Raw genomic sequence first — 21,492 nt, forward strand, 5'->3', positions numbered from 1 at the left:
GCTGCCGTCCCCCAAATCGCAGCCTTTGTGCCTGCACCCCACTCCTGTCCTTGTCGCCAATGAGGGACAGGCCCAGAACGTGGGTCCTCACCTTGTTCCTGCCAGGGCTTTGCTCCCAGGCTGTGCCGCTCGGCCGAGGGTAGAGCCATGGGGCCGGTCGGTCCCCACCTCCGTCCCTCTTGCTGGGAATCGGGAAACCTCGTCAGAGGTGCGTGTGGGAAGCAATTAATCTCCATTGCAGCTGGATAAGGTTTAATAAAGTCCTCTGATTAAGTGAGAGCAGGAATATGAAGGCAGCTTAGGTGAGCCATGACATTCAAATGACCCCTAAATCCTGAAATGGGGCTATTCAGTCGGGTAAAACAACAGCCACTGTATTGGGAATCACGATCTGTGGCTGAAGGGGACGGGGAACACCTTGGCTGGGGGAGGCTTGGGCAACACTGCTCTTTCCTGGGCTCCAAACTCATTTCTTAGAAGCTCTTTATCATTGGAGCTCATTATCAGATATATTAATAGCTCTGTCATTTCACCAGAGAAAGGACACAAACTCCTCTGTGCTTTGTGTCAAAATATTGACACAGGCTGAGCGCAGCGAGGCGGAGATCAGGCAGACGGGGTAGCAGGGACAGACATCGCTCCTCCCTGTTCCATGGGGAGGTTTCGGAGAGCCGAAGCTGCTCCGGCAGGACGGGACAGGTGACAACCGACCATGTCCCTGCTGGGCTTTGCTCTTCCATTTGCTCCCCGTAGGGTCTGTCCAAGCAAAGGCAGATCCACCGGGATGCGGGGGGGCGGGAAGGGCCACGGGGGTTTTCCTGAGCAGCTCTGGATCCTCAGCACCCTCCTCCTCCTGCAGCATCGCTCAATCTTCCACGTGGCCAACAGCAGAGCTGCCTTTGCCCTGTCACCATGGGGGTGCTGGGGCTGGCTGGGAAACCAGGGTGACCAGGAGAAATTCAGGCTGTAGCATGTGCTCAGCAGTGGCCCAGGGACCCCAGGGCTGAGCCGGTGTGGTCGCTGGAGGCTTCAGAAACCAGTTTGGAGCAGGATGTGCAGAGACAAGCTGCGTGTGAACAGCGCTCAGTTCATCAAGTTTGGGGGAATTGCCCGCACATATTTGCAAATAAATTAAGGATTGGAAAGGGCCATGCAAAGACACTCAGGCTGAGGAAAACACCCTGGTTTTCTTCTCCAGGGGTAAATCTCTTCATCGCTGCAGCCTTGAAGGATGGGGGATGAGAAGGAAGGGGGTGGTGTGCCTGGGATACAGCTGTGACCAAAGCTGTGACTGCACAGTTCCCCCGGCAGCTGCTGGTCCCCAACAGTCCCATCCGGAGGGGCCAAGCACCCCTGTGGCTCGAGCAGGCACACGCTGCTCCTGCTCCCACCACCCTGCGCGGCTCCAGGTCACTGCTGACCCTGCATGGCTGCAACGGGCCTCTGGCACCAGTGCAAGGAGCTGCATAATCCTGGTGCAAGGGGCTGCATGACCCTGGTGCAAGGAGCAGCATGATCCCAATGCAAGGGGCTGCATGATCCTTGTGCAAGGGGCTTCATGGCTTTGGTGCAAGGAGCTACACGATCCTAGTGCAAGGGGCTGCACGATCATGATGCAAGGGGCTTCATGGCCTTGGTGCAAAGGGCTTCATGGCTTTGGTGCAAGGAGCTACACGATCCTGGTGCAAGGGGCTGCACCCCCCACCCTCTCGTCTCGCTGTGGGGGTGGAAACCCCCCATTTTTGGGAAGGAAATCCCCTACCCCGAAGTGCAGCTGTGGCCGAGGGGGGAACTACAAGTCCCGGCAGGCGCGGGCAGCGCGGCCCCGCCGGCCCGGCAGCTCCCGGCGTGCAGCGAGGCCCGGGCGGGGCGGGCGCTGCTGCCACCCCCGGCGCGGGAGCAGCGGGGCCGGCCCGGGCGCTCGGTCCCTTCGGCGATCCCCCCGCCGGTGAGTGCAGCGGGGGGGAGCGGGGCAGCGGGGCCCGCGGCTCGGAGCCCGGCGGGGCAGGGGGGTGGTGGGTGCTCCCGCTCCTGCCCCGTCCGGGGGCGCTCGGACTCGCAGCCTTGGGGTTGTTGCTTTTTTTATTTTGTCTCCTTTTTTTCCTTCTTTGCTGTAAATAATGAGGATCCCCCGCCCGCCCCCGGGACCAGCCCCCGCTTGCAGGAGGTTCCAGCCCGGCTGCCTCACTTGAGCAGCTCGGGGGGCTCCGGCAGCTTGGCCGGGTGTCCCCTCCGAAAGGCCGGGGGTCCTGGGCGCTGCGGGCCCCCCGGCAGCCGGGGGTGACTTGCTCGGGTCGCCTTTACAAGCGTAACCCCTCCCGCCCCCCACACCGTTTACACGGTGCGTGGGGAAACTGAGGCACGGATGCTCCAGCCTTCGGTGCTGACACTGGGAGCGCTGGGTTTGCTCGAGGGTTTCTGTGAACCCCCCCGGCTGCAAATCCTTGCCAGCCTGGGGGGACGGGAGCTGGCTGCCCCCAAACCCTTCTGCTTTTGGGGTCTGCAAAAGGCAGGGAGAGGGTTGGGGTATCCCCGTCACGCAGCTTTTAGGGGATCACAAAGAGGACCCCCCCATCCCAGCCTGCAGCTCGCTCCTCCGGGGCAGCAGGAGTTTGGCGGGGGCACAGGAGGGGGCTGCACCTAACTGCCCGCCGCCAATTAATTATATTCATGAATTAATTGCAAAGCAGGAAGGATTACGCCAGCGTTCATCCCCATGTCCTCTAAAGCTTCAGTGAGTCAGATGATGGGGAAATTTCCTTAAAAAAAAAAAAAAAAGTAAAAGAGCCAAAATATGGTGGTTATTGTTGTGCTTTTCTAAGACAAATAAATAAGCCCGTGCAAGTCCGGGGACAAGCAGGGCCTGTTTCCAGGATCGCAGCGCTTCTGCGCGTTCCTGGCCCTTGGGGCATGGCGGAGTTTGTGATTTGATTTTTATGTAACAGCAGAGTCGAGCGGGCAGCAAAGGTGTGGGGTTCGGGGGATTTCATTTCCCCGGCCGTCCCCTGCAGTTTCTCCTGCCATGTTTGCTCGGCCTCATGCACGGCTGCTAGCCCCGGCCCGCGGAGGGAGCAGAGCTGGTGCCTCCGGCCGCTGGTGCCTCCGGCCGCGGGTGCCGGTGGCGGCTGAGCCTGCGCTCACCTGCACCCGGGGATCCGGCCGGAAAAACCATCCCGGGGCCCGTGGGCCTGTGGGAATTGTGCTGCTGGAGCTGCTAAACCTCCCGGTTCAGGCGGCAGGGTCGGTGCCGATGGCCGCGGCGGGTGACGCGCGGGTCCCGGCTGCGTGAAGGGCGGCCGGCGTGTTTTCCAGGGATGCGGGTTTGCCTCCCCAGGGATGCCACCTTTGCCTCCTGCCCTTATCAGTAGGAAACCACTCTGGGGTGGAGCTGGCGGCAACGGGGCGACTCCAGCATCCGGGTGTTTGGGATGGAGGTTGTGATTCCAGCCAGGTCTTTTATTTCTTTTTCCACGCTCCACAGCACCGAGTTTATGGCACATGTGTTCCTGGTCCCCCTGCTGCCACCGCCTTTGCTGTGACGAGGTTTCCCCGTTTGCCGGTTTTCGGCAGCGCTGTGGGGAAAGGGAAGAGCCCTGAGTGTGTGCGAGCGACAAAGTGATGAATCATCGGAGCAGGGGGGACATTTCCAGGGCTGAGGGTGGGGTGGCCGTGGAGCCTGAGCAGCACAGCCCTGCGGGGACACAAACAGCCGCTGCAGGGAAATGGGGCTGGGGAGGCCATGCTGGGGGTGTCCCCCCCAAAAAGCACATGCACCCAGGGCAGAAATGTCCTTCAGGCTCCCTGTTGCTCTCTGTGTGCTGGGGGGGTTATTGGGATGCTGGTGTTGCGATGAATCTCAGCCCTGGATCCCTGTTTCTTCCTCCTTTCCTGGGGGTACCGATGGATGGTGGGGAGGGACGGAGCTCTCCCAGTGCTGGCATGGGACATCCCCACTGCGCCATGGGACATCCCCATCGCCTCTGGGCTCTGTCCCTGGGGGCAGCAGGAGTTTGTGCTTGGTTTCTGTGGGGGGGACCTTGAGCTGCGCCCACCGAAAGGGACCTGTTTCGTAACTGCCCCACGTGGGGTTGTCCTGCACCCCAGAAAAGCGGAACCGGCCCGGGGGGGGAAGCGACTTGCCGGGGCCGGCTGAGTGCAGCGTGTCCCCGGCGTGGGACTGCAGCCCGGCAGTGGCACCGTGCCGCTGGCGCGTCCCATAGCTGCAGCCTGCGCCCGTGGTGACCCGTGGCACCCGTTCCGTGGCAGCTCTCCGACCGTCTCTTTGCTCTGGGAGATGTTACAGGGCACTTGGTGGCTGCGGGAGCCAGCGCTGGGTGTTTCGCAGCCCTTTGGGAGAGGAGGCTGATCGGGGGTGTGACGTGTGGGGCATCCCGGGGTGGCCTTTCTGCAGTGGCATCACCTCAGTGAAGCTCGGGGAGGCAGCAGCTGGGGCTTTGCCGAGCCGTGGTGCGGTCCCGGTGCGGGCTGGCCGGGGTGCATCCCCTCTTGGGACCGGCCACGGTCATTGTCACCTCTGCAGCTGAGCCAGGGGAAGGTGCTGTGGGTTTGATGCTTGGAGGGATGAAACAGACGATCTCTCTGTGAATGTGCAGACAGGAACTATGTGCTCATCTGTTTTTCCCCCCATTGGTATGGCCAGAAAGAGCCCCGGCGGTTCCCCCAGATTCACTGCAAGGTCGTGCCGCGCAGGGCCGTCGCCTGGCGCTGGCGTTTTGGTCAGAGCGGGTTTTCTCTGGGGATTTGCGTGTGCGTAGGTTCCCGCGGCATGGCCAGCCCAGGGGTGCAGGATGCTGAGCCCTGCGCTCCAGGACGGGCTCTGGTTCCTGCTCCTCACCTTCCGGGGAGACCCGCGTGTTGGCCGGAGGTGGAGGTGGCACATTGCTGAGAACACCAGGAATGCCGGCGGGAGGCCGGCACCGTGCCGGCCCAGTCCTGTCCAGCTGAGGCTGACAGCTGCCTTGGAGGGAGCCATCCCTTCTCCAGACGTCTTCCCCCTCACTTCCTGATGAACAAACAGGCAGCGGAGCAAAGCTATAAATACTAAATTTAAAACAAGAAAAAAGAGAAAAGAAACCAGACGATTTCCCGGGGGGCGGAGGAAGAGCAGGTGAGGGCTGAGCCCCGGTGACAAGGGCGCGCAGGGCCGGCCGGACCTTGCCAGGAGCAGCTTGGTGTCCACAGCCTTTGCAAGGAGTCTGTGCCATCTTATTTTTAAACTCTTCTCAGAACTGCTACAGGGGTTTCGTCACCTTTCCTACAAGCGCATTTAACTCTGAACAAACGCCCGGCACTCTGCAGCCTCCTTAAATCCCTCCTTTAGGTTAATTGGTGCAACTTTTTTCCAGATAAACCTGAAACGCCCAGGCAGCATCCTTCCCTGCTGGTTACATTCCTCTTTTTCCTTCCCATACACGCACACTATTAATGAAAGTGATTTACTTCGCGCATAAACAGTTGTGAAGCCGAAGGTTTCCCATCTCCCTGCCCCGGCTCAGTGTTATTCGGGGACTCCTCTTGGGTTGTAAATTCTTCTTTCAGCACATGGCCGCATCTCCAGCGCAGTTTGTGCAGCTGCTGCAGTAGCACCCAGGTGCCAAAATCAGCAGGGCCGAGGGGGCACCCGACCTGGGCACCTTTGGACCCCCCTGCGTGGCACTGGGAGCAGGCAGAGCTACTGGGGGTGCTCCCTGGCGTGGGATCCAGGCTGGGACATCTTGGTGGCAGTGGCTGGCAGTGAGCTTGGGGACAGCCAGGGGAATCCGTGGGGCCTCAGGGACAGGGAGGGCAGCGGCTCTGGCGTTCACAGGGCTGTTTCCCCGGGGTTTTGGGGGAGTCGCATGGTGCTGGCTGCAGCACCCCCCATCTGCAGCAGGGTAGGTGCCACTGGGCACCGCCACCGCTCCTCAGGGACCGCTCCGGGCTGGGGACAGGCAAAAATCTCACCCAGAGAAACAGCCCAGCCCGATGGGAAAAACCTCTGGGCTTCTTCATGGTCAAACTGGCGTAACTCGTGCCGGGGAGGCGGCAGCAGCCGTGGTGAGGACCTGACCCGGCTGCAGCGGCACCGTGCCAGGGCAGGGGCTGGGTTGGCAGCAGGGGCTCCCGACAGCCCAGTTTGACCTTCACGGAGCAGGAAAGTGCCGGACTGAGCCTGGGGGAGAGGAGGGGAGAGCAGAAACCTCTCCTGTGCGGGTAAGCGGCGATGGCCGGGGCTCCCCTGGGCGCGAGAGCTGCTGCTGGGGCCGGGATGGCGACGGGAGAGCCCCAGGGCTGCTCGGGAGGACAAGTCACAGGCTGTCCCCAACTTGTTTATTCCTGGGGCCGGGGAACAGCTGTGGCTCCCATGGCCGGGGCGGCCGCGGCGCTGGGCTGCAGCCACGCTGCGGTGACATGAAATCCGCCCTCAGGAGCCTCCTGGCCGGGTGCTGGGGGCTGGACGCGGCGTATTTATAAATATTACCTCCTTGCAGCAGCACGGGCCCGCGGAGGGAGGAGGGAGCGGGGCGGCACTGGGGGGTACAGGGCGTCTGCTGTCACCTCACGCCTTCTGCTCGCAGCAAGTGGCACCATGAACTTGGGGTGCGTGGACCTCAAGGGCTGGTTTTGCTGAGCATCCCCACTTTCCAGGTGCGGTTTCTAGGATTTGGTGGCATGCGGTGCCTCTAAATCCCATCACCATGGTGCATTGCATCTGCCCTGCTGGAACCGAGCTGGGTGGCGGGGATGGTGCTGTCCTGCCCGTTCCCCTTGTTGCTTACTTGTGCAGTTATTAAAAAAAGAGACACCTACACCGTCACCCAAGTTGTGTGGAGTCGGCCCACGCTGGAGCAGGACGGGTTTGCTCTTTGACCGCGGGTGCGCGCGGGGCCCCGCTCACTCCTGCAGAGCCCGTGACCTTTGCCGAGGTGAGCGGGACGTGGTGTGTCCGTGTGTCCGTCCCCACCGCGGCCCCTTCAAGGTCACCCTGCTCCCCTGCTCGTGCCCCTGCTGGAAGGCGCCACGATACGGGGCTGTTGCTGTTGAATCACTCAGCGCGGGGCGTTGCTGGGCTGCGCCGTGTCCCCAGCGCCGGCGCTGCCGTTGGCTCCTCCGCGCCCAGGAACGTCCTTCTGCCCGTTAACACTTTTATTTATAATTGCGGCTGCGGCGGGGGGCGGGAGGGAGGGCAGGCACTTGTCGGCTCGGGCTGTTGTTGCTGTTGGGCTGTGAATTCCCCGGGTGGTCAGTTGGACAGTGATGTTTCAATTGGGATAACCGCCCTGCGGGAAGGGCTTTTGCTCCAGGTGGGGTCCCAGGGGTCCCCAGCCCTGCTCCCGGCGCTGTCGCAGGGGTGACAGCCTGTACCCGCTGTGCTTGGCCAGGAGGGTGGCGCTCCTGCTGTCCCCCTGCTGTGCCACGCGAGGCACAGGGGCTTTTTGGGTGGAAGGAGAGACTTTTTGGGCTAAGGAGAGGCGATGCAGCAGCGCTGTGTGTTGTTAAACCCAGGCACAGGTGGGATCTTGTGGCTGCACCTTGGTGCCACCAGAACAAGGGGGCTTGTTTATGAGCCCCATTTATTCTGCTCTGGGGTGACACTGTGACAAGGGACACTCAGCCCTGACTCTTGGTACCCAGGAAATGATGCTTTTCCCTCTGCAGGGTCCCTGATGCCTCCCTGGCGAGGCCGGCTTACCTGAGCAATTATGGGACCGCTTAACCAGGATCCTGCTGCCGTACCAGACTTGCGTTAATGTTTTTACTGTGCTGGATACCTGGGCCGCTTCCAGGAGTTGTATTTAACTCATGGAAGGGAAAACATTTGGCCTCTGACCCAAGCGCCTGTTAACAACACCACGGTCCACGTTTCTGAGATGCCGGGGCTAAAAACAGTCCCGGTGACTCAGTCTCTCGTTGATGTTGTCAACTGACCCCGGCGTTTTTTTGCCAAGTCCCTCCGCCTTCTCCTTCTCCCTTTCAGGGCTGCGTGCTCGCCGCGGGGGAAAGCACCTCTGGGGGGTAAAGCACCTGCCCAACCCACCTCCTGCCCGCCCAGTGGCTGATGGGGAGGGCACTGTTGCTCTCTGAGCTTGGGAATGGGGCCATCCACCCCTTTCCCCCCACCCCATCCTCATCCCAGAGGAGCACAGGTGGGATGGGACCTCGGGAGCCTCTGGTCCATCCCCAAGCGTGACCAACAGTTGGGTTAGATCAGGATCTCCAAGGATGGGGGTTGTTCTGCTACCAGGGTTTGGCCACACTCGTGGTGAGGAATCCCATTCCCCATTCCCCAGGTCAGACCCTGTCCCGCTGACCCTTTCGGGGCTGCCAGCCACGGCACCGCACTGCCCTGCGTGCCGATGAGGATGAAGGACCCTGGCCTTCCTCCCACTGGGTGCTGGCGTTACCCGACCCCTGACACTGGCACGGCATAAATCACGACCACGGTGGCCTTGCCAAGTCAGGGCGAGCACCCCGAGGGAGCGGGTCCCAGCTGCACGGAGCGGATGGGTGCCAGCCGCGTTGCTGGCGGGGTGGCATGACCGCGGCTCACCGGCCCAGCCTGGCGGGGCTTCCCTGCCAGGGGTGGCTTTGCACAATGGGGGTCCCCGGCACCGTGCCAGGTGTGTTGGGGCATCACACAGGTGTCCTTGTCATCCCCTGGCTTTGCCATCTCCATCCTGGTTGGTGGCAGCCAGCACTAGCATCGCCATCCTGGTGGGGACCCGCTGTGGGTGCTGGAGGAACCCGGGTGCTGGCCGGCAGCGTGTGGAGGCGCGTCTGGCTGCGTGATGCTGTGCACAGGGAGGGTGAGGGGTCCTGTGTGCCACAACCCCTGCAGGGACACGGGACAGCTCTTGCCCCTCTGTGCATTGGCAGGCAGGGATGTCACCGCAGGCAGCTCCACAGCCGCGCTGCCGGCAGCTCCTGACGGGACGCGATGGGGCACACCCAGCCGGGGCTCCGGCATCCTGGTGCTGGCTGCAGCAAGTTTTGCCACGCGTTTTCTCAGCTCGACTGCTAACTCGTGTGCTGCAGCGAGACGAACAAGCAGGTTGGGAGGTTTTTTGCAACTTCCTCCCCTTGGACCCTGCGCGGCTGCTGCTGCGTTAGAAGCAGGGTCCTGAAAATGAGGAAACGCGGGGCTGGCGCAGGAGCCGGGCTGGCCCCAGCGAGGAGCACAGAGGAGCTGCGACCTGCTGGCCCCGGCGCCCAGAGACCCCCCTGGCCCTGCCGTCCCGCACCCAGGTAACCCCGTCCCCACGCAGCGGGGTGGCAGCGGAGCCTGTCCCCGGGCTGCGGGCACCCACGGGGCGGCTTCGCAGGTGCCCGGCGGGGTGGCAGCTCGGTGCTGCCGGAGCAGATCTCGGTGCCGCCGGGGCAGATCTCATTGTGGAACAAGCACCACCGTGCATCCTGGCCGGGATCGCAGCTCCCGCCCCCCAGCAGCCCCAAAACGGCAGCGGGCGCTTGGTCCTGCCCGGGCTGGGGTGCGCTGGGCTCCCTCGCTGCCCCCACATCTCTCCCCCCGCCACATTATTTGAAAATGAGAAACGAGGAAGGAAGGCTGGGCGGGCACTTGCTGCCGGTAGCAAGAAGCGGAGCTGTTTTCACTTCTTTCTTCTCCCTTTGCTTTTCGCTGCCCTCTTGGGTATCAATGAGGTGGCCCAGAGTGGTGGGTGGGCAGTGTGGCCCCCACCCTGGCCCCCACCCTTCCCTGGGGTCCCCACTCCCGGCTGAAGCTGCTGATTGATTTTTCCGCTCATAAATGGCCACAATTGACTGGGAAATAAACACACGCGGGGGAGCGGGGCCGGGCAAGCGGCTCCTCAGTGCAATGAGTTTGGGGTTCTCAGCTCTGGGGCTGAGCACGGCATCGCCCCCCTCTTCTCCCTCCAGCTTTTGCAGGGGTGGGCAGGATGTTGCACTTGCTCTGTATGTATGTGTACGTGCCCATGCGTCGCAGGCAGGACAGACAGCGCGGGTGCCCGTGGGCTGCCCGGGGCGGGTAACGCGATCCAGGGGCTAAATCTGGAAACTGCCTCACGGCGGCTTTGATTTCTAACCCGCACCTGGGCGCAGCGATGTGTGCGGGGAAGAGGTGCTGGGCACTGCGGGGGCGCAGGACGGCGCTGTGCTCCGGGCACTGTGTCACTTTGGGGTGGCACTGGGTCCCCACACCGTGCTTTGTTTCTACCCCCCAGACTTGCTCAGGCTGGGTCCCCATCCTTTCCCTCCCACTCGCCACCCTCCCACTGGGGCTGACTCAGAGTGAAAGCAGAAGCTGCTTGGTGTTTTGGGGGCCGGGGTGAAGCCAAGCAGAACCAAGCGGGTTATTTTAAACCTGACCTAATTTCCCCCCTCTCTTTATCGGGCTGGGCTCTGGCCACCCTTCCCCATCCTGCCCTGGGCAGCTCCCATCTCCGGAGGTTCCCGGGGAGAGGGCAGCGCTCCGGGCTCCCCCTGCCCTTGTTTTCTGTATTTGGGGTTATTACTTCTCCTCCGTGCGTCAGCTGTGATTTATCGCCCCTCAGCCTTGTTTTATCTGCTGTGGCTGTCCCCGGTGTCTCTGAGTCCTTTCCCAGGGCTCTGCTGTTGCTTCATCTCAAATGTCCCCATGTCCTCCTCTAAGGCTGTTTGCGGCAGCTGTCTTAATGAAGCTCCGATTGATAACTGTCCCAGGCTCCTCTTCTCCCATCCCCCTTAGATGGGCCACCATGTCTAATTAATTACCCTCCTCTTGCTGTTCAATAGCTGGCTCTTGATCCATGTAATCATATTTCTGTCCATGCTGGCTTGATTTAATTTCCCCCTTAGGAAATCGCGTAGCACTGTGCATCGGATGCCTCTCCGAAACCCCGGTGTGCTCTATCCGCTGTGGCCTCTTTGTCCACAATTACACATTGTATTTAAACAGCAAAACCCTCCAGATTTGTCTGGTTATGCCGCTGCAGAGCAAACCCTGGCTGTTTGGCTCCTGCCTGTTCCCCCGGCAGCGTTTGCTTTGGGTCCTGTGCTTCACATCACCTCCCGCCCTGTGGATGCTGTGGGATCCCCACCCTGCACAGCATCTCCCGCATCCCCATCCCCGTCCTTGAAGACCCATCATCGTGCCCAGGAGAATCTGGCATCCTGGCATCATCTCCCCCCTCCATGGGCCACCGTCCCCTTTGTACGGGGGAACAAGGGCCGTTCTGTGCGGCGCGGGGGCCTCGCACGCCTCCCCCCGCCTCCGCGCTCGCGTGCCGGCCCCGCACAGAAGCCGCGTTGTTCGCCCCGCGCCCGAGCCGCGGTTTCGGGGTGGCCAGGCTGAGGGTTAAACTCTGCCTCCCTGGGACCCGCCGGCCTCTTTCCCTTTCGCTCTGCTCCCGGGCTCTGGTTTGTCCCAGCCCTCCTTGCTTTGCTCCGGTGGTTGGGAAGTTGGTGGCTCAAAGCTGCAGCTGGACCCAGCGGTATGTGAGTCCGTGTTGCTGGGAGCGGAGTCCTGGCCACTCCCTGCCCTCCCTGCCCCCCCTGGGGTGCCCCGGCTGTCCGCAGGGAGAGTGGTGACACGGTGGGGAGCCGTGGCAGGAGGGCAGAGCCATCCAGCTGGCGTTGGGGCGATCATCCTGGCTTGGTCACTGGCTGGTACGGGTGCTCCAGGATGTCCCGTGCCGCGGTTTCCCTGCTGCGATATGCTGTTCCTGATGCGCCTTGTCCTCCTGTCAGGGTCACCTCCGTGTCCTCCTCTCAGGGTCACCTCCGTGCCTGGTGGGCGCCTGCGTGTCCCGCCCGCAGTGCACCATGGCGTCCCGCATCGGGCTGCGGATGGAGCTGATGAAGCAGCAGGCGCAGCAGGAGGCCGAGCGTGAGCGCGCGCAGCAGCAGATGATGATGAACTACGTGCAGCAGCAGCGAATGCCAGTGGCCTCCACCCCAGCCATCAACACCCCTGTCCACTACCAGTCCCCACCGCCCGTGCCTGGGGAGGTCCTCAAGGTACAGTGCTGGGGGTGTCCCCACTCCCCGGTGCCGAGGGGTGCGCAAGATCCTTGATGGTTCCTGTCCTCACAGGTCCAGTCCTACCTGGAGAACCCCACCACCTACCACCTGCAGAAGTCACGGGACAAGAAGGTTCAGGCTTATCTCTCCGAAACCTACGGGAACAAGTTTGCTGCCCACGTCAGCCCCGCCAGCCACTCTCCCAAGCCGCCCCCCGCCGCGTCCCCCGGCGTCCGACCCGCCCACGTCATGTCCTCCTCAGCGGGCAACAGTGCGCCCAACAGCCCCATGGCCATGCTCAACATCGGCTCCAACCCCGAGCGCGAGGTGAGGAGGAGCCGCTGGGCTGCTGGGGGTGCATGGGGCTGGGAGGCGTAAAGATGCCCATGAACACCTTACACCTTTCTCTTGCAGTTCGATGAGGTCATCGATGACATCATGCGCCTGGATGACGTTTTGGGCTATATGAACCCCGAAGTCCACATGCCCAACACGGTGTGTCTCTGATGTGTGTTGGGAAGAGATTGGAGCCTGGGCTGTGGGAGGGAGGGTGGCCTGAGGGTCCTGCATCCCCCTGCTTGCTGGGATGGAGGTGGCACGGAGGGGACCTGTCCTGCCACATCCCAGCAGTGATGCCCAGGTGGCCCTGGGAACCTGGGGGAAGAGAGGCAGCAAGATCTCCCTTTTGCAACTATAAGAGCCAGTTCTTCAGCTTCTTTGCCTCTTTAATGGCAGTGGGGAGCCCTGAGAAAAACCCAGAGAGACAGGAAAGGGTGCCGGGACGGACCGAGTGTCCACTGCAGGATAGGGGGACATTGGTACCGGGTGAGGTTTCCCAGCCAGAAGTTCACTCAGAGCGGCATCGTCTCCTGGGTCAGGTCCATACGGCAGCTTGTGCCTCCCAGTGGGATTCATCCTGCCGAGCACTTCTCGGATGTGATTCATCTGCCCTATTTTAGATGCTGGCTGTGGGAGGGGATGAGCTGCGTCCTTTGAAGTCCTGTTTTCTTTGCTACTCTGATTATAGCTGTTTTAAGGGCCCAGGAAGACAATTACACCTGCCTGGGCTACGCACTCGCGCCCTGGAGGCCGAGCAGCTGGGCTTGAGCCCCAGTCCCACAGCCCTGGATGGCGCTGACCCGCCTGTCCCTCTGCCTTTCAGCTCCCCATGTCCAGCAGTCACATGAATGTCTATAGCGGGGACCCCCAGGTGACGGCCTCTCTCGTAGGTGTCACCAGCAGCTCCTGCCCTGCCGACCTCACCCAGAAGAGAGAGCTGACAGGTATGTCCCCAGGGAGCTGGCAGGTCTGTCACCAGCCCTGGAGCTGGCAGGTGGTGATGGCGAGCACCAAAGCCGGCTGGGGCTGCCCTGTGCGCAGGGGCTGGGGGTGGCTCTGGGGGTGCTGGGGTGCTCCGACACCAGTCTGGGATGCTCGTGGGGCGAGATGCAGCTTTGCACCCTCTTGGTGACGTTGTGGGACTCTGTTGCAGATGCTGAGAGCCGGGCCCTGGCAAAAGAGCGCCAGAAGAAAGACAATCACAACCTGAGTGAGTTCGGTGCTGCCTTTCCCTCTCCAACCCCCCCAGCCCTTTCACCATCACTCTTCATCCTCGTTCCCCTTCTTTCTGAGCTGGGTCTCCCTTCCCATCCCACCTCGCCCTCTGGAAACATCCCACAGCCCCTGCCACGGCTCTGCAGAATGCCCATGGTGCAGGAGGGACCCTGTTGTCCTCATTAGCACTGGGAAAAGGTCAGACTGACTCGAGCAAGGTCCCAAAGGCTTGGTTGGCCCCAGAGGTTTCTCATCCCTGAGCTCCAGGAGGGTCTGGCCAGGGCACGGCCAGCCCCACGTCCCAGGAGCAGCAACATGGCCAGTGGGGCTGGGGAATATCGAGCTGCTCCTGCTCCTGCTGCCTCCTCATCTCCTGCCCTCTCTTCTCATCTTGCAGTCGAGAGACGGCGAAGGTTCAACATCAACGACCGCATCAAAGAGTTGGGGATGCTGATCCCCAAGGCCAATGACCTGTACGTATCAGCAGTTTCTACTTGCTTTTTGGTGGAGAAGTGGTGAGGGGACACACGTTGCTGGCGTGCAGGTGACAATCTCTTTTTCCATCCTGCACGGCAGAGACGTGCGCTGGAACAAAGGAACAATCCTGAAGGCATCTGTGGACTACATCAAGAGGATGCAGAAGGACTTGCAGAGGTCACGAGACCTGGAGAATCACTCGCGGCGTCTGGAGATGACAAATAAGCAGCTGCTGCTCCGCATCCAGGTGAGCGTCCCCCTGCTCGTCCCTCCCTCTGCTCCGCTCCAGCCCCGCGAGCAGGTCCCTCCCATGCTGCAGAGGGATGGCAGGGGCTCTGCTCCCTCTTATGGCTCTCAAGTCCCCGGAACAGAGTCTTCAGACAAACGTCTGAGGTTCAGGTCACCATGACAAGTGTTGTTGAGCTCTTCATGGGACACCATTTTCCATCCTTCATCTCATCCATGGGTTCCTTCCCTGTGAGCTTCTCGGTCCCTCTGTCCCTGCCACCTCCGTCGATGCCCATGTGCTGTGTCCCTGTGCATGACGTCCCCAGCAAAAACCTCCCGCGCTCTGTTGGCAGGAGCTGGAGATGCAGGCGCGTGTCCACGGGCTGCCCACCTCCTCGCCCTCAGGTGTCAACGTGGCCGAGCTGGCTCAGCAGGTCGTCAAGCAAGAAGCCAGCGGGGACGAGGGGACACTGGAGCCACTGCTGCCACCCCCAGACCCCGAATCGCAGCTGGTGGTGCCTCCACCACCCCAGTCTCCCTACCACCAGCTGGACTTTACCCACAGCCTGAGCTTCGACGACGGCTCCCGCGGCTTCCCAGACAGCCTGGAGCCTGGCCACAGCGCGTCCTTCCCGGCCCTGTCCAAAAAGGAGCTGGACTTGATGCTGATGCAGGACACGATGCTGCCCTTGGCCTCCGACCCCTTGTTCTCAGCCATGTCCCCGGAGGCCTCCAAGGCCAGCAGCCGCCGGAGCAGCTTCAGCATGGAGGATGCCGACATGCTGTGACGAGGAGCTGCTCCGTGCTGGGGACGAGGGCTGGACCGTCAGGGCTGGTCAGTGGAGCTACAGGGCGCTCTTCTCATGGAAGGAGCCCGTTCTGCCACGCACTTGAATGGACTTAGGAAGACCTTTTCTCTATGCAACGGGGGGCTCGGATCGGGGCTCGCTGGGTACCGCTGTGTCTTACGCAAGCTTTTTTTTGCCAAGAGCTGGAGCGGACCTTCTTGGTTTGCCGTGGTGTTGGCCTGACTGCAGATTCCCCAGCCCGGGAACGTGATCTTGGCTGCTTTGCCTTTCAGCGAAACCCTCCCGGACCGAACCCCTTCCCAGGGTGCTGGCTCAGGGCCGGAGCGGGCGGGAGCCGCCGTGTCCCTGGGAGGAGAGGGACGATGCTTTTTGCCTGCTTGCTGCCTCCTTGCCACCCTGCTCCAGGAGCCCACGTCCCCAACGAGTTGTCCCAGCAGTGGCCTCCGAGCCCTGCGGATGCTTCACGGTGCCAAGTCCTTCATGGTTCCTCCCTCCTTGGCACAGCTGCTGCCTCCGAGGGTCACAGGGCAGGAGGGAGAAGAGGCGTTAATTGGAGCAAGTTAATTCATGGGGCACCAGGGGTGTTTTCCGAATGGGTTGGGTCTGAGGCTATGAATTTGCATTGAGGACTTCTAGAAGAGCTGGGATGGGGTGTTGGATGCTCAGTCAACCCCTTGCTGTGGCCCCCACCTTGAGGGGGGACCTCCCCTCAGGATTCGGCAGCACCCACTACGCCAAAAGCTCTCGCTCTGGCCAAGGATGAAGGAGTTTTACACTTCTCTGGGGGGATACTCGTTGATGTCTTGTCCCACATCTGGGCAGGAAGGTCCAGGCTCTGGCCGGGGACCAGGAGGTGGTTTGTACCAACTGCCAAACCTGAGCTGCCGCTCGCTGCCTTTGGCTTGTGGGGTGTCTGCCTGGTGTCACCAGCTCGTTCCCCAGCCAGGATGACTCGGTGACAGGGATGTGCTTTGGGCTCTGTGTCATCTTCTGCCTCATCAGCCTGGCTGGCAGTGGGGAGGGAGCTGGGCGGGGGTGAAGGACGCTGTCCCGCATTAATTTGTTGTAAAGCACAGGGAGGGCTGGGGGGAGGAGACCCCTTTGTGATCCCACATGATAGTGCAGTGTCACCCCCCGGCTGTGAGAGCTGGGGCTGGATGGCCGGGAGCCCATCGCGGGGATGGGGGTCACCGGGTGCACCCCGTCCCGGACCAAGGATGGGGGATGTTGCGGGGTTGGGACTGCAAGGGGAGAGCCCAGCCAAGGAGGGACAAGCTCACTCTGTTGTAGCTGGATTTGGGATGGCGAGGTGGGGGCAGCCCCAGTGCCCCCCCAGAGAGGTGCCTGTTGGATGTGAGGGTGCGGGGAGGTGCAGAAGGTGGGGAAAAAGGGGGAAAGAGGAGATGTTGGGGGGGTCCCTGGGGCAGGGCAGGCTCTGGCCGCTGCCCCGCAGGGGGGCAGGGAGGACACCGGGGGCACATGGGGGTTCACTGGAGGCCTTGGCATCCTTCCTGTGCTGCCGTTAGTGCCTGTAAAGAGAATAATCCCCTGGCAGGGCAGCAGCAGCCCGTACGCTGCACTGGGCACCTGTAGCTGCGGGTGATCTGTGGAGCGTGCGGGGGCTTCGGGGCAGGTGTACGGAGCCCCCGCTCACCTGGGGTTATCCGGGCTGGAGGTGGTTGTGCTGGGCCGGCGCTGGTGGCACACGGCCCATGGGGGGCACAAGCCCCGCTCCTGGCACCGTCCGCTGCTCATCACGAGACGAGGCGTCTCCCCAGCCCTGAGTAAACAGTTGTGGATTATTATGATTTTTTTTTTAATCTTTTGGGGTTTTTGTTTGTTTTATTTTTTTTTAATGCACTGTGCTCTGATTAAAAAATTTTACTACTGTTTTATAAATAAATGTATAAAAGAATGAACTGGAATGGAAGAAGAATCATTAAAATATATTTATTTACAACATCCCGGAGCGTTGTGGCGTGAGCTGTTTCTTCTCGTCCCAGAGGAGGGAGGTTCATGCATTCCAAGCTTGGAGGTCGGGTCGGGCTGCAGCAGCATCCCCATCTTAGAGGGGAGCTGCCCTGGATTTGGGGGGCTGCTTGGGGGCTGGATTTATTTGTGCAGACAGGCCTGGCTCAGTTGCAGGGGGGAGTGCTGCTGTTCCGCTCACTCCACCTGTCCCAAGGCGGTTCAGGGTATTCAGGGTCCCTCTGGAGCTGGATGCTTTGGGTGGGTTCGTGCTGAGCACAGTTGGGACTTGTTAGGTGCTGGTCCACCTGCTGATTGCTTAATTGCTTAAGGGGCGTGGTCCCTTAATTAACAGTAGTCACAAGGCCCTAGAGAGCAGAGCTGGAAGGGGTTGTGTCCCTGATCATGCTGCCAGGGTCAGAGTGGGTTTAAAGTGGCTGTCCTGGTCTGTGCTGGGTGACAGTGGAGCATCCCAGGAGCTCAGGTGTGCTCCTACCTGTGGGGTGGACCCTGGGGCTGAGTGGGGGCTTTGCTGCCCCCTCCTTACTGCTGGGGCTGGCTCAGCATCACCCCTGGGTGCTGCAGGGCCCCTGGGACAAGCAGGGGAGGGGTGAAGTGTCCCCCAGCTGCAGCTGGGACCCTCCTGCCCAGTGTGAGCGACAGGAGGAGTGTCCTTGCAAAGTCTCCTACGTGGCACATTTCCAGACCCTGCCTGTGCTCCCCTTGTTCCCGCTGCCCCTTGCTCCCCTCCGCGATGGTGTTAAACACACGTGCACAAAAGGAAAAAAACACACCTTAAAATAGGCTTCCCAGGCTGGAAAATCACAGGGGCTAATCTTGGAAACTTTATTAAAAGGAGAAAGTGGGGGGGGGGAAAACAGTGTGAGGCTGTGGGGAGAGAAAGAGTAAGTAGTTTCAGACACTTAAAAAAAAAAAAGTCCCTGATTTGATTTATCTGGGGAGTGTGAACACTAAATAGAGAACAACGCCTGAAGTGTGAATTATTTCCTATATTAACACAGAGAAAAACTGATAGCCTTTTCATGTCAAGAGAATAGCGCGGAGGGGAGGGAGGGGGGAGAATGACATTGTTCAGTCTCCGGGTTTGCTCACTCTTTATCAGACTGAGATCAAAATTTATTCCCAGGATGAGGCCTGCGGCCCAGCTGAGGCCCTAGAGATTTTTAAGGGCCTAATTAAGAAAACAGGATGAAAATGGCGAAATAAGAGGGCAATTTACTTCTTGCAGAATAGGGAGATCAAATCAACTTATGAGCAATTAATGTGCACAAGGAGAGAATAAAGGGATGCCGGGATATGGTAGAGGGCCTCATTTTAATGACATGCTCTGGTGTTGGCATAGAGGATTACTCTGAAGGTCAGATGTAGATTGAAACGACCTTGCAGATTCTTAACCCTCCTTCCAATTAACAGAACCAACTCAGAAATGCAAAAGACCCTGGCTTGGAGCACTGTCATCCCTTTATGTTCAGAAAGGAGAGGGGAAAAAAATTATAAAGGAGAGAGAGGACGAAAGGGGGTTTCCTTTGCTTAAACAGCAGCTGCTGGAGATGGGCGCTGCGGCAGGCGGGAGAGAAGGGCTCTTAATTACAGTCTGTGAGCCACCCACGGAAAAAAAATCAGTGTCAAGGCTCCAAGTGGGATATAAAAGGGAGGGAGTGTCGGCTGAGGCTGTGGCGGGGGTGATGAGCTGTGGCTGGGTTTGCCTGTGGGGATGGACGGACAGGGCAGTGGGATGAGGACCGGGCAGTGGGCGGGCGGGCGGGCTGGCTGGCTGGCTGGATGGATGGATAGGGCAGCGGGATGGGGACGGGGCAGTGGGTCCCTACTCCTCCTGGTGCAGCCCCTTGGCCATCGCACCGCGGGGACCTGTGGTGCTGCACCCGGGGAGTCCTCGCCTCTGTCCCCCGCCCGTGTCGTGCTCTCTCACTCTCACGCAGCCTGTGGCACCTTTTCCGCGCTGCCCCACGCAATATTGCGGCTCCGGAGGAGGCGCCGGGCGGAGGCGTCATGCGCGCCCCGGTCCGGGCGGGGTCCCGGCGGGAGCAGAGAGGCTGCACCGGGGCTGAGCAGCCGCCAGAGAGAGCCAGACCGTTGCCGGAGAAGCGGGGGCTCCGGGGGGGCGGCCCGGCCGAGGCTGCGCAGCCCCGGCTGCTCCCGGGACCCGGCGCTTACGGAGCCGCTGCAGCCGCGGGGGCAGGAGCCGCCCCGTACTAAACGCAGCTCTCCCAGCAGCTGGTGCTGGGGTTTGTATGTCCTCGAGAGCCCGAAAAATCGTTTAGGTTGGAAGAGACCTTTAGGATCATGGAGTCCAACCTTAACTCAGCGTGTTATACTGCGGCTGGTGCCTCTGTGAGCAGCAGCATCTTCCGCTTGCCCTCTCAGCATCCCCACGCCAGGGCTGCTGCCCCATCTCCCTCTTTGAGCTGGCTTTGGTAAACTCGGGAGGGTTACACCTACCAGGCTGGCTGGTAGAGGTGCTGAGCGGCTGCTGCTCGCTGCAGGGCATGTGCTCAGCATCTCCCACAAACCAACCTGCTGAGCTTTTAACTTCTCTGTGTGCAAAGTGCCAGGAAAAGCTGGGGGAAGGGAAAATGAACCCCTGGAAGAGGCTGGGGGTGACCTGGGCTGGAGAAGAGCGCAGGGGCTGTGTGATTGGGGTGATGAGCACAGGGCCAGCACCCAGCCGGGACAGGGTTGAAAGCCACTGATGTGTGGGGACAGGAGCTGAGCTGTGGGCATCGCGCTCTCCAGGAGGATGCAGCCGCGTCCCCTTGGGCTGCTCCACGGGAAAGGTCTCAGGCCTGGGTTTGGTTTTGTGGTTTTGTTGAAAATGGAGAACAGCCTGAAGAGAGCTGGCACATCCCCAGCACCATCCCTGTAGACGTGTCTATAATCCCACTCACAAACGCTGTTGGCAAATTGTTTCTGGAGTCCCAGAGAATTTTCTACAAGAAGTTTTCTTGGGGAAGGCAAGAACCTTTAGTAAAACAGAAGATAGGCTTGATCCCAAAGCAAGAAGAAATGAGCACAGCCCAGCCCAGTCCTCAGCTCCTCTGGAGCAAGATGCTCAGCCAAGCAAGGGGACCCTTCCCCAGAGACTGGAGCAAAGAGCAGCGCAGAGGCAGCATGAGGAGTGGGAGATGGCACAAGGGCTTCCCCTGCTCTGGCCAAAGGCACCCCTGCACAGCTCCATGGCATCCCTGGCATGGGACCAACCAGACCTGCAATCTGGAAGCCATCCCATGTCTCGGTGTTGGGCTGTTGCTGAATTTTCCTTCTTCCCCTGTCTCCCTTCATTTCCTTTCTGGCTCTTGCCGGAGCTCCTTTGATGGGTTGAGCACTTCGGCTACTCCTGCTGCTCCTTCCCCACCTGAAGCCCTAATCCTCCGCCGGTGACGTCGCCAGGGGTTGTTGTGGCAACGGTTGGGATGAGGTCAGGAGGAAGGGATGGCTTTTTCAGGTGGGGGAATACACAGCGTGTCAGCCTTGGCTTGGAGAAACCAAAGCAGCTCTTTGCAAGTAAATCTTTGTGTGTAATAAAGAGGGAGAGACTGGAAAACCTCTGATGCCTGTCCAGGGATTGCTTCCAAAGAGAAGGGGCTAGGCTGGTCCCTGGTTGAGTCCCTGGCTCGGAAGGGTTACTCCCTGAATGCATTTGGCCTGTTGTTTTTCTGTCAGCAGCTTTTTAAAGTCGTGTGGTTGGGGAGCCCTTGCAGACAGTTTATCAGCTGTTGGGGCAGCAGGAATTTGCACCCCAAAATCTCCACCAGAGCCAAACGCCCCTGCTCCACTGGCGGGGCTGGGACTGCTGCCAACCGGAGCTTTGGCCCGCGATACCCGATAGACTTGACTGCAGCAGCCCAGCTGGATTTTCCATGCCCGATGTTGAATTTACAGTGCTGGATGCTGGAGCATTTGCTGGCTGGCTTGTTGTTGGAGCACGGTCTTGCTGAGAACAGAGCAGCAGAGCCCTGTCCCTGCAACCAGAAGAAGGGACAACAGGCACTCGGAATGACAAGAGCAGCAGCTGCAGCAGCAGGAACCCGGGAGCAGCGGTGCCAGGGCCCACGGGGGTGCCGGGACCCCCGGGAGGGCCAGGCTGGGATGAGCAGTGCCCCGTTCATCTTGGTGTCTAGAAACCCCCTTGGAAATGCAGTCCTCTTGTGCTTGTGCCACACGGGCACCCCAGAGAGGTCGCTGTGGACATGCTGGGACCCCTTCTCCCACCAACCCCAAATTCTTGGCAATCAGCTTTCCCGAGGATGCTTGTGTGGGAGCCACCCTGCATCCTGGGCTTGGGATTTGCTTCCCAGCTGGGATCAGGGGACTGCAGGGACCTTGGGGACACAAGATTCCTTGTCCCAAGCCCCTTCAGGGTCCTGCTGTGGGTTTGTCCGTCTCCCAGGCCACCGTGGAGTCCTTTTCCCTCTTCCCCCCACACTGCAGAGCTGGT

At 60.6% G+C, this 21,492-nt stretch overlaps 1 protein-coding gene across 4 annotated transcripts; it reads left to right on the forward strand.

Moving 5' to 3' along the window:
- The first annotated feature begins 1,791 nt into the window (after window positions 1-1,791).
- On the forward strand, window positions 1,792-17,009 carry TFEB (transcription factor EB). 4 transcript variants are annotated; one of them, XM_065039029.1, is made up of 9 exons: window positions 1,792-1,948; window positions 11,707-11,976; window positions 12,052-12,306; window positions 12,394-12,474; window positions 13,142-13,262; window positions 13,472-13,528; window positions 13,931-14,006; window positions 14,110-14,257; window positions 14,592-17,009. In XM_065039029.1, exons 2-9 carry the CDS (start codon window positions 11,782-11,784, stop codon window positions 15,024-15,026), a joined length of 1,368 nt encoding a protein of 455 aa, XP_064895101.1. In that variant the 5' UTR covers window positions 1,792-1,948; window positions 11,707-11,781; the 3' UTR covers window positions 15,027-17,009. The 4 variants fall into 4 exon arrangements, with proteins under 4 accessions (XP_064895101.1, XP_064895102.1, XP_064895104.1 ...); XM_065039030.1 differs by having other exon boundaries at window positions 1,809-1,948; window positions 11,732-11,976; XM_065039032.1 differs by lacking the exon at window positions 1,792-1,948 and adding an exon at window positions 1,998-6,213.
- The last annotated feature ends 4,483 nt before the right edge of the window (window positions 17,010-21,492 follow it).

The sequence above is a fragment of the Columba livia genome, chromosome 22 (genome assembly GCF_036013475.1).
Source record: "Columba livia isolate bColLiv1 breed racing homer chromosome 22, bColLiv1.pat.W.v2, whole genome shotgun sequence".
Taxonomy (NCBI): domain Eukaryota; kingdom Metazoa; phylum Chordata; class Aves; order Columbiformes; family Columbidae; genus Columba; species Columba livia.

Bases quoted from the DNA above. Each gene is read 5' to 3' on its own strand.
- TFEB (XM_065039029.1), top strand. From the start codon at position 11,782: ATGGCGTCCCGCATCGGGCTGCGGATGGAGCTGATGAAGCAGCAGGCG. The intron at 13,529-13,930 runs GTGAGTTCGGTG...CTCATCTTGCAG, and splicing joins GAAAGACAATCACAACCTGA to TCGAGAGACGGCGAAGGTTC. The intron at 14,258-14,591 runs GTGAGCGTCCCC...CTCTGTTGGCAG, and splicing joins AGCTGCTGCTCCGCATCCAG to GAGCTGGAGATGCAGGCGCG.